The 15055-nt window shown below is 41.4% G+C and overlaps 2 protein-coding genes across 3 annotated transcripts; one reads left to right on the plus strand and one right to left on the minus strand.

Annotated features, from left to right (window-relative positions):
* Window positions 1-336: 336 nt before the first annotated feature.
* On the minus strand, window positions 337-6080 carry ACOT13 (acyl-CoA thioesterase 13). Its single transcript, XM_071456193.1, has 3 exons — window positions 5835-6080; window positions 2636-2824; window positions 337-475 (listed from the first exon to the last, which is right to left on the minus strand). The coding sequence occupies exons 1-2, from the start codon at window positions 5913-5915 to the stop codon at window positions 2636-2638; spliced, it is 270 nt and encodes an 89-aa protein (XP_071312294.1). The 5' UTR covers window positions 5916-6080; the 3' UTR covers window positions 337-475.
* Window positions 6041-11949, plus strand: TDP2 (tyrosyl-DNA phosphodiesterase 2). Of its 2 annotated transcripts, XM_071456171.1 has the most exons (7): window positions 6041-6226; window positions 6301-6389; window positions 8437-8604; window positions 9267-9358; window positions 9836-9954; window positions 10334-10504; window positions 11300-11949. In XM_071456171.1, the coding sequence occupies exons 1-7, from the start codon at window positions 6041-6043 to the stop codon at window positions 11579-11581; spliced, it is 1107 nt and encodes a 368-aa protein (XP_071312272.1). In that variant the 3' UTR covers window positions 11582-11949. The 2 variants fall into 2 exon arrangements, with proteins under 2 accessions (XP_071312272.1, XP_071312276.1); XM_071456175.1 differs by lacking the exon at window positions 6301-6389 and having other exon boundaries at window positions 6071-6226.
* Window positions 11950-15055: the final 3106 nt, after the last annotated feature.

The following is a 15055-nucleotide window of genomic DNA, read 5'->3' on the forward strand; positions in this document are numbered from 1 at the left end:
ATGATGCCACAGGTAGAGAAGGCAGATCTCTTAAAATGTTGTCATGCTGGTTAACCATATGGCTGGCCCAAAGGCTCTTCCCTTCTGCTATCTTGACCAAAAAAAGCAAGGTGCCTCCCTGTGCTGTTCACACTCTGTTGTTCATCCCAAACCCAGGCTGGTGGTAATTAAGAAATCTGTTTGCTTATTATATAATTGAGACAAATTCACTTGATAGCAACTATCACAACTTTGTGCAGATGATATTGCATAAGTGAGAAAATAATTCTAAATGGGATTCTGGAGTCCAAACATGCTTATTTAAAATACTTTTTCATATTAATTTCCCAAGAACTTTGTATGTCTACCTTGTGCAATTAACTTTCCTGTAGCTTTATTTGTTAAATCCACAGTGGCAAATGCAAGAGTTTTTCCTTGCTTCAAAATCTGAGCTGTTATCAGTATGTCTTCTCCAATCTTAGCAGCAGAAGTGTATCTTCAAGGAAGAAAAAAAGGAACAGGTAAGGAATTGTACAGAGGATAAATCCAAGAATATTCCTGCATTTTATATTATCATGAAGGAATTAGTAGAAGCAAATAATAAAGCAACATCTCTGTCTGCCTGCCTACTTGCAAGCTCCCACTTAATGGATTTGAGCTCCTCTAACTACTGGCAGTGGTAAGTAAGTGTAAGAGTTCTCTGAGAAAATGGAGGCTAGAAAGAAACCCATTGGCATGGTTCTGTGGAAAAGTCTGTTTTGGAACAGAAACAATGAGGTATCCAAGACTTCAGTTAAAAGTTCAGCTCCAAGTCCTATTCCAACCACTGCTGGCTTCCTACAGCCTTTCTAAACTAGTTTGGCTGCTTCAGCTGCAAAATGTCAATGTCACAAAGGCTCCAGAAGGTCATTTCTGTATGGAACTGTAAGCATAGGTTAACTGTTCCCATACCCTGGTTAGAGGAAAGTCATGGTAATCTGGGCACCCTCAAATGTTGTTTCCATTCATTAGAAAACTCTTTGTTTTATTTACATGAGCAGGAGGGTGCGCTTTTAAAACACACTCTTCGGGGAATAGGAAGAAATTTCTGCACAAAAAGTTCCCCTGGAACAAATTAGGAGGAACACGATCCAACCATGATCTGAAGTAAGGGAACAATATTCAAATGTTAGAGCTGCAGAGGAAAATGAAGAATTGCTGGATGTTAATCTCGTTGAGATAAATTTCATCAACGAGTCCATTTTTATACACGACGCCATGTCACAAGAATGTCAGCCACGCCTCATGCTGATGTAGCACCAGCTCCACTGCTTGACAAGGGCAGGATTTCAGCCTTGTCTCATTTCCAGAAGCTACTGCTGATCCTCTTGTGGTTACCAAAAAAAATTTTCTCTGTTTCTCTCTGTTCTTTCCATTACTGAAATAGCTTCCTCATGACAACTTTTTAAAAAGCTCCTTCCCAAAAAGGAAAAAAGTTCTTGTAACAATATTTGATATCCAATCTCACTTGTTCAATGAATGCAGTAGTCCAAGTTAAAAAAAGATATTAATATTGCTTCATGTAACATTGCCTAAAGGTAATTTTGGATCACCTCCAAAGACAGCACTTTCTTCAGATTTCAGCCCTTATGTAATTGGGTGAACATAACTGATAGTGTCAACAATTCAGATGTCGGCCTCTTGTTATACTACTGCAGGAAAATTCTCCTATAATGATAGGAGAATTTTAGGTTTTAATTTCCAGTGAGATCCTAGTCATCACAATGGTAGCATGAAGCTCAAATAAATGCTTAATCCCCCATCTGCCTAGTGGAGAAATCAGAAGGTGCTGGGAGAGAAAGGAGGGAACCTGGTAAAGATACAGATCACTCCCCACACACTTTTAAAGCTTTTTTTGTTTTTTAAAGGCAGTTTTGATGAGGGGTTACTTTTCTAACATTTTTAATGCTCTGTGTTAGTTATTCTAAGTAGGATTACTTTAGTTCCAATTGGTCATAATGCCTTCATTAAAAGTCATGAAGCAAAGCTGACAAGCTACAATAGCATGATCAAAGAAAGTTTCAGAACAATTGGTTTTTTAAGACACCGTGCTTTGAATTTTCATTACAGGAAGAACTATTCTCAGTATAAAAGTACCTTAAATTAACCTAAAGCAAAGGATTTTTCTTCCACTGAGAAATTCTGATTCAATCTGTAATTCACCCTCTATACACAACAGAGGTAAACTCTGCTTTTTCTCTGGTTTATGGAGTAAACTAAAAAAGGGTTTACAGAATGCTGCTTACCCTAGAGCTTGGGTTTTGAGGAGACATTAACATACCTGCACAAGCAAAAACAGAAACCAAACCAATTTCTTAGGAGTAAAACTGTTGCTATATCAACATCCTGTTACATACATTCTGTGAAGGAATGGGTACTGTCTCATAAACACATGTAACAAATAAAAGCTTAAGAAGGTCCAACTCAAAATTTGAAATCAAATGTCAGTCTCCAAAAACACACATGCAACTCCTTTAATTTATCAAAACAGGACTTCTGAAACCAAAGAAAGCACCCATTTTTAGTGAGTGCCACAGCACAGAAAAGATGTACAATGGAGTCAGTCAGTAGGGGAAGAAAAGTGAGTATGTTCTGGTAACCATAGAGTGGACGATACCTACGTGATGTTCATGTCCACACTGACCCCAGGTGCTGCTCTTTCTGTGTACAGCAATGCTGCTGTTGACACCACATCCACAAGGGTGGCTGTCAAACCTCCATGTAATGTGCCACCTCTGTTGGTATGCTCCTCCTCTACTTTCATTTCACAAACGACTTTTCCAGGAGTTGCAGAGTGAAGTTTCATCTGTATAACCAAAAAAAGGAATAAAAAGCTTAGTGACAGTAATACCAACACCTAATATTGCCCTCAATCAAATTGAAAGTAAATTTTTTCTGACTCTGGACTCATGAGACAAATTAAAAGATGGAAAATAGAGTAATTCAACTGTCCCATTAGATATCCCCAAAATTTTGAGCAGAAGACTGTTGCCTTAGAAAAATCTGTACTTCTAATGCAGACAAATATTTAAACTGACAGCCTAACAGAACTTCAATAGGTGCTATGCTGTCATGAATTCCTTAGGAGGAAACTGTCTTCAGTTTTCCTTTTGCTTTAAGCCATGAGTGAAAGGCCAGATTAGAGGGAACACAAAACTGCTCTAAGTATCTGTGTGTACCATGGTTGTGAAGGCATTTGTTAGCTCACAATATGGTAATGAGACCACCAGTAATTCATTAATCATTACATAAGAGCAACCTCAATAAAAATCAGTATTTTGAAATGAGCGTTGGAAATACTAATCAGATCGGCCTCTCTGATCAGAATTCATATTCATGAATAAAAGTATCCAAGGCTGTATCACAGTGTTACAGCATCATTATTTGCATATACAGTTTTATTCCGGCCCACAGGTGGTAAATCCAGAATTACAGCTCACCTGTGGTACCATGCTTCCCCCTATAACCAACAAAAGAAGCTGGAATTTTGACACCAAGAAGTTACTGCAATTCAGTATTTGAAAATCTCTATTTCAATTTCTTCAGTCAGTAGCACTATATTCAAAATCTGAAAGCAGATGCAAAACTGGGGTAAGTTCCACATATATTTACATGTATAACTAAGACTTTGAAGTGCCTTTAGACTATTAAAAGTGAAATGTGGACATATTTATTATATTTCTTCTTACTAATTTTCAATTTTTTTACAAGGGTTTTTTTAAACTTGAATGTTTCCATTCTGTTACCAGCTGAGTTTAAATATTTTTTGATCTTAAACGGTATTAAGGTTGAAATGTTTCCAGTTTCATTATAAATTATATAAATTCAGTTCTTTATTTATGATGCAATGTAAGAGCTGAGTTTTACCCTTTCTGATAAACCAAAGTCTATCCAAATTTTGCAGACAAATGATACTAAGATCAACGATGATGTAGTACAGTCTTCTAATGGAAATAACTGGTATTAAACAGAGAGGAAATTACTGAGGCAACATCTTAATGCAGAAATAGCACCGATATCAATGAAAACCCCAAGTCCTAAATCAGGCATGCTGCACTGCCCTGGAGGCCTGAGCTTCTGACAGAATTTCTAAGGAGGACTTTACTGATGCTCAACACTGGCAGCAGATTGCTTCCACTCCCGTCAGGGACTGGGACTGGTGTTCCACCCCACCAGCGAGGTGAGGAAAGCATCTGGTCCCATTTGTCATTGCTCTGATCTGGCACTACATGCCTGCTCTCCTTGACAAAAATAGTTCAGTACTTGAACGCTCCCAGGACCTACTCAGCTAGAGCTGCTGGTCTGTGCTTCTCCAGCCCTGCTGTGCTTGTCCTCCCACGCGTCTGCCTTGGGGAACAGCACACTGCTTCAGCTTCCAGGCTTTAAACACACAGTCATTAAAGCCTGGGTAGATACCACGTTGGAGTTACACCAGAAACTAAGTCTGAGGCTTGAGGTGAAAGGTTTCAGACTAAAATGTGTCTTCCCTGGAATAAGAAAATTGAGTCATTTACTTCTGGTAAGAGAGATTTCAGGGATCTTGCAGAAAAGCAGCCGTTACTTTTAATTCAAACTGCACTTTTATTGTTATTATCATCAGATTCCTAGCATCCTAATTCTAGAAGGTTGCAGAAAAAATCTGAAAGCATTCCCCAGGAAGACGGGAAACCTGTCTCCCAAGGCTCACTTCCAGGCAGTTACCTTTACAAGCTGAAATGGTAGTATCTGCTCACCACTAATCAGGATTTAAAAGGTGCGTATATTTATCACAGTGAAGTGGTGACTAAGAACTAAATGGACTTCATAAATATATAAACTATCTTCTTAAAGCTTTATACATTTTTAAAAAACTTTATACTCACCAACATGTCTTGGAAAAACATGACTGTAAGAATTACTTTGTTAACAGTTGGTTTCTATTAAGTATATCAGATCATGGTGCTGTCAACAAAAGCACTGCTTCCATTATAACATTTGCTCCTCTATAATGCAAAGCCATTTTTACATGGCTGATTTTCTTAGCTATATTTACTCCATCACTCCATGTCACAGTTACACAACCAAATAAAAATTAAAGTGAAAATTTAATGAGAATACTGAAACTGCTTCTAGAACAAGAACTTTCCTACACAGCAGCTATGCTACTGCATGCTACACAAGTTGCAGTGTAAATGAACAGTAACTTCAACTTTTTTTTTGAGCATAATGTAGCATGACACTGCAGCAGTACCAGTCAATTACATTTCCTTGCACCAGAATGTGCAGTGAAGGTATAGCGTAAGGCCTTGTGTAGAAATTCAGAGAGCACTGGGGTGTGCATTGTGCGGTCAGCCTCACCTCAGGCTCAGGAGATGTCATAACGAGACACCTTTCTAATTTTAAACAGGGAAGTTTATTTTACAATTGCACAGTCCCGGAAGTTAATGGCTTCGCACGTACTGCGAAGGAAAGAATGCCACCTGCTGAATGACTCCTAAAGGTTATTCAGTACAGCCACCTTCAGAGAGCTGCTGGAAGGCAGCTGGAGCGTTTAACGAGAGTTACTGAATAACAACTGAGTAATTATTCTTATTGTAACAATTGTGTTTTCTACTCCGTGTTAGCAGCAAGGCCACACGCCAGGGTGCGAGGCCTGGAATGCGGGGAAACACCGGCGGGTTCCTGCCGTGCCCGCAGCCCCGCCAGGCTCGGCCCCGCGCAGCCCCCGCGGGCTGATCCCGGTCCAGCCGGTTATTCCGGGAGGGGACAAAGGCCCTACAGACGAGCTGTCCCGGCGGAGCCGCGCTCCCGGAGCCCTGCCCTCCAAGTGCCCGTACCTTGCCGAGCACTCGGTCGAAGCCCTTCGACTCCACCATGTACTTCATAGCCTCCTTCAGGCTCTCCACCGTGAGCCCCATGCTGCCGCCCCGCTGACCGCCGTCCGTCCGCCCACCCGCCCGCGCCCCGGAACGGCAACCCCGGCACAGCAACGCGGCACGGCAACCCCGGCGGGCGGCGCCTCTCCCCGCCTTCCGCCGCAGCCATGGAGGAGAGGGCCGAGGCCGCGCCGAGCCCGCCCCCGGCGGAGCATAAGCGGGAGCAGGAGGATGAGGAAGTGCTCCACGTCGTCAAGCGGAGGAAGGTGCTGTGCTCCGAGTTCGCCGCCATCACCAGCAGCGACGAGACCGTGGCGCGCCGCTTCTTGGCCGGCAGCGACTGGCACATGGAGGTATGGCCGGGGCCGGCGGGGCCGCGGGGCTGCCCGGCGGCGGCCCCTCGCTGACAGCCGCCCCTGTGTTTCAGAGGGCGCTGAACGCCTACTTCGACCCGCCGCAGGACACGGGGGCAGCGGCGGGCGGGGCGGCCTCGGCATGCGCGGACAGCGGCACCTGGTAGGTGACAGGGACGGGGGGATGCGGTAGGAGCAGCGGCTTGGGGAGCGGGCAGGCAGGTTTCCCTCCCCGGGAGAAGGCAGGTTCTTCTCCCCGGAAGAAGGCAGGTTCCCCTCGGCAGGAAGGCGCTGGGGCCCCCACACCCGGGGAGACACATCGCTGGGCCGGGGCGTAACCTGGGGAGCAGCGCTCCCCTCCCGCCGGGCATCGCACCTCGGCTGAGGTGCAGCGAGGCAGGCGGTTCCTGTTCCTTTTCTGCTGCCGTTCTCGTCCTCTCCCGACGTTTTTCTCTCACGGAGAGGCTCTCAGGCTTTTGGACTGCCTTTTCCCTCTGTGGATCCTCCAGACTGGTGGATTGTGAACTTTTGGAGAAGGCACAGGCATATTTTCTTCTCTTTGCCTTGTGTTGTGTAGTGATACGTATACAGATTTTACCATACACACATCTGTATATGAGTAAATTATGCATATTTGTATTATAGTGGATGTATGCATATTTTTATCTCTATAAATAAAATAGGCTTGTACATGCATACTTTGTTAGATGTACCTGTGAAAGTTAAGATGTAAGATCTGTGTTCTACGTACACCATCTCATAGCATACCTGGAGGAGGTATTGAGTGTACTGATCTGCATGTGGAATTGAACTTTTCCAGATCCCTGCCTGCTGTGGTTTAACCCCAGATACCCACTCACTCACTCACTTGGACACCCTGACTTACCATCACTCTCTCAGTGGGGTGGGAAAGAGAATTGAAAAAAAAAAAGATAAAACCCATGGGTTGAGGTAAAAAAACAGTTTTACAGTAGAAATAAAATTAATGATAATAATATAAAATTAACTGTAATGAAATTTGAGATAACAAAAAGAGAGAGAGAAAAGGAAGCCAAGAAAGATAAGTGATGCACAGTACAATTGCTCACCACCCACTGACTGATGCCCAGCCCATCTCTAAGCAGCAGCTGGCTCCTCCTGGCCAGTTCCTTCCGAGTCCATTCATTGAACATGATGATCTGTGGTATGGAGTATCCCTTTTGCCAGTTCACGTCAGCTCGCCTGGTCATGTTTCTTCCCAGCTTCTTATGCACCTGGCAGAGCATGGGAAACTGAAAAGCCCTTGTCTAGAGGTAGGCACTAGTTAGCAACAACAAAAACATCGGTGTGTTGTCAGCAGTATTCTGACCAGGTTTGCTTGGCAAGGTTTGGGTAGCGAGGGGTTACAGGCATGGCTGCTGTGAGAAGCTGCCAGAAGCCTCCTCTGTGTCTGACAGAGCCAAGGTCAGCTGGCTTCAAGGCAGACCCTCTGTGGAACAATGCTGTGCCCATCAGTGGTGGTGGTAGTGCCTCTGGGATAATGTACTTAAAGTTAAAAAGTTGCTGCACCACAACATCTGCAGCAGAAGAGAGAACTGAAAACAGCCCTGCAGACACCAAGGGTCAGCGAAGAAGGAGGGGCAGGAGGTGCTCCAGGTGCAGGAACAGAGATTCCCTCAAGTGCAGAGCATGGTGAGGCAGCTGTGCTCCTGCATGCCCATTGGAGAACTACAGTGCAATAGAGATCCACCTGCAGCCCAGGGAGGACTCTCCACTGCAGCAGCTGGGTTCCTGAGGAAGGCTGATCCCATGGGAAGCCCACACTGGAGCAAGCTCCTGGCAGGACCTGTGGGCACATGGACAGAGGAGCCCATGTAGGAGCAGGCAGGACTTGTGACCCCATGGGGAGTCCACTTGGAAGCAGCCTGTTCCTGAAGTACATGGGGAAAGAGTGGGATTGTGGGGAAAGAGTTGAACTACTCAAGGCTTTGGATTTTGTTGGTTACCATCTGCTCACATCAGAATGGTAAATGTTATCTTCCATCCATAGGTGGAGAAAAAACCACTTACTTCACCTGTGTACCACAGCTCTGTAAGTCAGGGGCCTGTATGTTTTAGTTACTGTGCTTTTAAATGATGTTGAGATCCATACATGCTTTAGCAGATAAGTGAGGCAATCACTTGTGAGGTCAGTATTAGCATGTTAACAAACAAATACACTCTCTCTTTAGCATTGACCTCACTGCAGATGCAACTACAAGTACTGCTGGTGTCAACGGTGAAGACTCGCAGCAGAAAGAAGATGACAGCAACTTCTCGCTGATCACCTGGAACATTGATGGGCTGGATCTGGGAAATGTGAAAGATCGAGCTAGAGGAGTCTGTACATACCTGGCATTGTAAGTACAGCCTCCTCTTTGTATTGTCAGGTGCCTGGATTCAACAGAAAAATAAAAAGGCTTCTTGATTTAAGAATTTAAAAATCTTCATGACCCAATTATCTTAATCTTAGATGCAACAGATCAATCGCCCTATAAATCCTAAATGGCTGAGAGTTGTTATACTGACTGTAAAAGGTGTGAACCTGTGCAGCATCCCAGAGGTTAAATGTTTCCAGATGGCTACTTTAAAAGTCTAATAATGAGCAATATTGTTCAAGTTGCAACCATACATCACAAACATAATTCATAATAGCATCCAGTACATGAGAATCTTCTGGAAAACATGTCCCAAAGCTACTTTTCAGCTGCTTAAGATGAATTCCTCATGTTATGTAGTATAAACCTGCAAGGTCATGGTAGAAGGAAGTAATGCATTTTATTACCGTGTTGGTTTCATGCATAATAACAATTGTTTCCTCCCTTTTAGTAAGGGTGGTGTCTTTGTGCTGCTGAGTACAGTGCAGATAGCTTTTTCTTTTTTTAAAGAGCAGATTCTTACAAAACCTAGGAAAATGAGAGCAAGGTTCACCTGAAATCCCTGACTTTGTTCCATTTGGCCTCAGAGTGTTGCAGTACTACTCAGTTATTAATTGAAATTTTTCTTACCTTGCTGATTTCAGATACAGTCCGGATGTTGTGTTTTTACAGGAGGTCATCCCACCACATCTCCCTCTTCTCCAGATGAAAGCAGGCAATTACACTATTATTCCAAGTAAGAAAATACCCTCAGGTGCTAAAGACAAAAACCAGAAAGTAAAGGTTGGGTTTATTCTGTTTCTCTTGCCAAAATCTCCAACAGTTTTAAAGAATATAAAGAGTAAAGTGAAGAAGGAAGCATTTGATGTTTCTGTGTTTTGGTATCAGCATGTAGCTTGATGCAAATTATGCATGTGAAAAGCTTGCTTTTCTGGCGTTTTCCTTTGTATTTCTTTCTGCATTTTGAAAGATTGGTAGCAAGGGTAATCAAAAAGTACCATAGATAAGTAAATTTTTTAGGTATTTGCATTTAAAAAAAATCTGGAAAATTCAAACCATTATCATGTAACTTTTCACTAATGACTTAAAAATCAACATATTCTCACAGGTTGTGGTAAAAAGGTCTCTTTCAGAACCTTAACTGCTTTATGGCAGTTCTGCTGTGGTACAGCAGAAGATGTCCTCAAACATTTCTTTGCTTGGTCCTCTGTAGGTAACATAGATGGGTATTTCACTGCTGTAATGTTAAAGAAGTCCAGAGTGAAGCTACTGAAACATGACATAATACCTTTTCCAACGACTTCCATGAAGAGGAACCTTTTAGTTGTGCATGTGAGTGAGTCAGGATGTACTTAGACTAAGCAGCTGTACTTCTGCCTTCCAAACAGAAAATCCCAGGAAAGGCTGAACTGGCTTTTTCTCTGTGACAGTCTCAAAGAGCAGAAAAACTTTTCCAAGCATACAAGCCCAGTGGCATTTGATACCAACAAATCTTTTATGCAAGTTACTTACCTTACTTTGCTTTCAAGTCTCATAACGTCTGAAAACAAAACTAAAAGCCTTTTGTCCTTCTCTAAGCCCCTTTTCTTCAATGTAAAACTAATATTAACCAGAGCTCTAACATTCAGTCATTTGCTTTGTGATAAGATTTTGTCTCTGAGCTTCTTATCATGATGTGGATAGCAATACTGCCTCTTTGTTTCACACACAGGTGAGCATATCTGGTATTGAACTTTGCCTTATGACTTCTCATCTGGAGAGCACTAAAGATCACTCCAAGGAACGGATAAAGCAGCTGCAAATAGTGTTAAACGAAATGCAGAAGGAGTCTGAGTCCACCACTGTTATATTTGGAGGGGATACAAACCTCAGAGACAGCGAGGTAAATAGAAATAAGCAACTTTGTTATTTAGAGAAGGTATTTTGGCAAAACCTTCTCAGGCTTTTCTGTTGTCTTTATGAGAAATTACCCGCTTAGGCAGAGCAGAGATAGTCAAAACTTATTCTTAAGATGTGGAACTGTGACCAAGTAGAAGTAAGCGTTGTTTTGGCTGAGGTGATATATATGGAGTCCCTTTCCAAATAACAAAATGTTTTAATAACAATACTTGTATCTGAACAGATGCAGGCAGATTTGATGGAAGTTTTGACTTCAAAAACATTTTTTCATTTTGAGAACCTGGTCTTTACTTGTTCAACTCTCCAATTCTCAGAATCAATGAAGAAAGAGGGTGGTCTGGAGAAATAGATTTTAATTCCTGGCAATCCAGACATTGAAAATTAGAAGTAGTTTTTGGCTGCTGATACTAAAAGGGAAATTTGTGCGTTATTACTAGAAGGTCAGAGTTTCACCTCTCATTATCATGAAATTCCATTGCGGTGAACTGGAATGACGTTGGTTTAGGAAACATCATGTTGGCTCCTATGCCTCAGCATTTCAGAGCTGAACATTTATTTTGGAACATGTTTTGGATTTAGAAAGTGCTACAGGAAATGGTCGTGCTTTAGACTATCTGGAGAAATACCATAGTTTAGAAACATCTCCAAGATCTTTGATTTTTAACAACTTATGTTTTACAGAAAAAAATCCAATGCTGTGACAACTCAGTTCTATTTTTTAAGGTAGAATTTGTGAATTCACTGTCCTGTGGAATTTTTTCCCTTCTTCTACCTTCAGGTTACTAAACTGGGTAATCTGCCTGGCAACATTAAGGATGCCTGGGAGTTTTTGGGTAAACCTAAGCACTGTCGCTACACTTGGGACACGCAGTCCAACACCAACCTGAATGCAGCCTACAAGTGCAAGATGAGGTTTGACCGCATTTACTTTCGGCCTGCAGCGGAAGGGGGGCATTTCATTCCACGAAGCATAGACTTAATTGGTTTGGAAAAACTAGAATGTGGCAGGTTTCCTAGTGATCACTGGGGCATTCTGTGTAATTTTGATGTTATATTATAAAAAAGAAAAAAAACCTCCTATCTTCAGTTTTTAGGTGATTTATTCTTGTTTTTACAAAATTTTACCCTCTCAGTTTAAGGTAGGGCGTATTTAAGTTTTCAACCCGTTCTTTGTTCTTGGCTTCTGCAGGAATGGCTTTGTTTCAAGCCAGGTTTCCCTTTTCCTATTGTATGCATCTTTTCTTGAATCATGTTTTATAATATTTATTTTTGAAAATATCTGCAAAACCAAACAAATTCTAGTTTTAAAATGGCAGGAAAAACCTGTAAATACAATTCATAAACATACACAGTGATTTAAAAGACACTTTTATTTTGGCATGTATTATGATCTCATAATAAAGGCTGCTTTTTTGTATTTTAAAACCACTTTTATTGTGCCTTCATTGTTTATTTTGTAACCATTCCCATCATCCTTTATGACCTTGTCTTTTGTAGGATGTTTTATGTTGGCTTCTGAAGTTTGTGTTGAATGTACATGCCCCTTCAGGCAAGACAGTAAAGGAGCTGAGGAAGGAATGACTAGCTTCTCACAAAAGACAGGTTTCAACTACTGTTGAACAGATTTAAGAAAAATATGCCTTCTATTTGACAAGAAAATGATATAGGCAGATGCATGGAAGTTGTTCACTTGGGATGGTGTACACCTTACTTGGTGTTTATAAGCCTGGATATGAGGTTCAGATTAAGATGTGTTGTGTTTCAGGGAGCTCTTATAAACTGCTGGGCAAAGCCTGAACAGCTCAAGGCCTTGCTGACTTTCTTTGCAGAAGATCAACCAGACCTTCCTACTCTAAGAACTGTGTAGTCCATCTCATAGAAGCTGTTGTTTTATAGATGTGCAAAAGGGAAAGCCTCCTAACTTTCTGATGTGAAGTTCAGTGCACAGGCATGGAGAAGGAGAGATAACCTGTCAGTGACGTGAAGTGAACGGAGTTTGACAGCCTAAATTCTTCTTTTTGTTGTTGTTGTTTGTCTTTGGTCTCTAGCCCAAAGCTTACAAACAACTTGTACTTTGCTGCACTACTGTGGTGGCTTGGTTCCACCTAGTAGCCAGTCTGCCACCCAGCCACTCTTAATCCCCTTTCCCAAAGAGGTGGGAGGAAGAAATCAGAATAAAAAAAAAATACAGGAAAGCTCATGGGTTGAGATAAAGACACTTCCCAGTTATCCTCATGGGCAAAACAGACTTAGTTTGGGGGACTTGATTTGTTTTGGAAACACATGCAAGGAAGGAAGTTCCAGGAAGTTCAACTGGAACATGAAGAAGAACTTCTTTACTGTGCAGGTGGTTGAGCACTAGATCAGGCTGCCCAGAGATGAGGTGGAGTTTCCCTCACTGGGGATAGTCAAAACTCACTCCTTACTAATGTGCTCCAGTGGACTGACTGTGCTTGAGCCAGGAGCTAAATAAAGTGTTTGATCACTCTTTCAGTAAAGAAATTCATCCTGGTGTCCAGTCTAAACCTCTCCTGAATAAGTTAACCAGTTCTTCCTCTTGTCACAGGAACAGGGAGGCCTGAGGTAGGTGTGGTTTTCCTTTCATTCAGCAGGAGCCCCAGGTGACTTTACTAAACAAGCAAATAAGCCTCAGGATGTTAATTCATCTGCACAGAAATCAACTGCCGAGATCTCCTGTTCTGCTTTCACTTCTTTAAACAGCAAATTCCTTTTATTAAGGTGAAAGAGAACAGCCTGTTTTGGGAAGGATGTCCAATCCTTGATTGCTTTCAACATATCCCATTATTTTATAATAACTCAGCTGCAAAAACAAGGAGGGAGAAAGCACTGATACATTTTTAAACTCATGTTGAGCCCATAATCTCTTCTTTCTACTCCAAAATAAATAGTTCTATAAGAAAGGGAAAAATAGGCACAACTGCCAGGATTTTCCAACTGCAAGGCTTTTTCTTCTGGGCTTAAAATGGGGCTGGCACAGATCACACATTATGACTCGCTCCATGACAATCTTGTTCCTTACTAAGCCTCTGAAGAAATGTCATGGGGTTTGTTGTCAGGGCTTACACCTCCTCCCCCTCCCTGGTAGTTCCAGCCAAAGGATTTGTGGGGAAGGTGAAGGCAGTCTGACTTTTCTAACAATGTTTGAGAAGGGAAAAGCACAATAAACTCATGTTTCATCATCAAGAAACACCAGATTCTGTGGCCTTCTGTATTATGGCTGCTTTTGGTTATGTGGCTGCACCTTCTGGACTATTTTGGAAGACATGAAAGAGGCTGACTCCTGTTGTTCTGAAATAGGTTTTTGAATCAGGGATAAAAAAAGCATTCAGAGTAGTGTGTGACGTATCTCGATACCTAAACTCCATATCCCTTTCTAGCATTGGCTGATTCCTCCTTTGATCAGCAGTCTTTCCTAACCTTTGGAATAGATAGTGAGGGGGGGGACATAAGAGCAAGCAAAGACATAACATTTATATGGGTCAATTAATTTAATTATAATTATAAACAGTAGGTAAGAGGAAGACTCAATTCAGTGCAATTAGTGGTTAGTCATTCTTTTAAAATGAGGAAATTATGCATACATCCTTTGAAAGCATTCTTGAACTACAGAAGTGGTAATACTTTATAAGAAGACATAAACACTACATGTTTCACTGACTACTGGATGTGAAGCAATACATCTTTAATTAAATGTACTTTAAACCACTTAATAAGCATCTAAATTGCTGACAATCAAGGGCAGTCAGAGTCTTTAAATTAATTTGCCTCTTAATTTAATCAGTGATGTAAAAGGTAAAATATCTGCTGAATACAGCAACTAAGACTTAAAGGGGTAGAAACAGCGAAGTTAAACCAAACAAAACATTTCTTGGCCTGCAATTTGTAATTTGATTTATTTTCTTGATTCAGTAGCATGATATTATGGCATCTATACACCCCAAAGGAGTTATGCAAATGTGAAAAAGTTAATAATCAACAGTAATCTGTACTTGTGGAAACCATGTACAATTGGAGGCATAGTTTTATTAATTCTTTGATCCAGTTATCAAGAGAAGCAATTTCTTCTGAGAACCCAGCCAGTCCTAAACAGCCCTACATGAAAAAAGCTTGAACTTACTAAAAGAGAAGTGATATACCTAGAATTAAATAAGGAAATGTTAAACATACAGGGAGTCAAATAATAAATAGATGTATTTAAAAAGAAAAAAAAAGAGGGGGAAATAGCCGGTAAATTTCCCAGGGTTTTGTTCACTAAGATTATAATAAATGTTCATTAATGAAGATGCATAGATTTTATCTTTTTATTTCTTGGAGACAAAGTTTGTTGTGTAACATCAGCTCAGAGGAAAGAGACTCCCAGTGACTGAGAAGTCTTTAGTGTAACACTGACATTTGAGAAAGTAGGAGGCTTAAACAGGAGGCACAGTGGGCTGAAACACTGCTTAATTACAACAATTGAAATGAAATTTACACTGTTTCTGCAGTGATAACTCTTACATGAAAGACAAAAAGG

This window comes from Agelaius tricolor, unplaced genomic scaffold (assembly GCF_023055355.1).
Source record: "Agelaius tricolor isolate 1412-34295 unplaced genomic scaffold, bAgeTri1.0.p SCAF_2, whole genome shotgun sequence".
In the NCBI taxonomy this organism is placed as follows: domain Eukaryota; kingdom Metazoa; phylum Chordata; class Aves; order Passeriformes; family Icteridae; genus Agelaius; species Agelaius tricolor.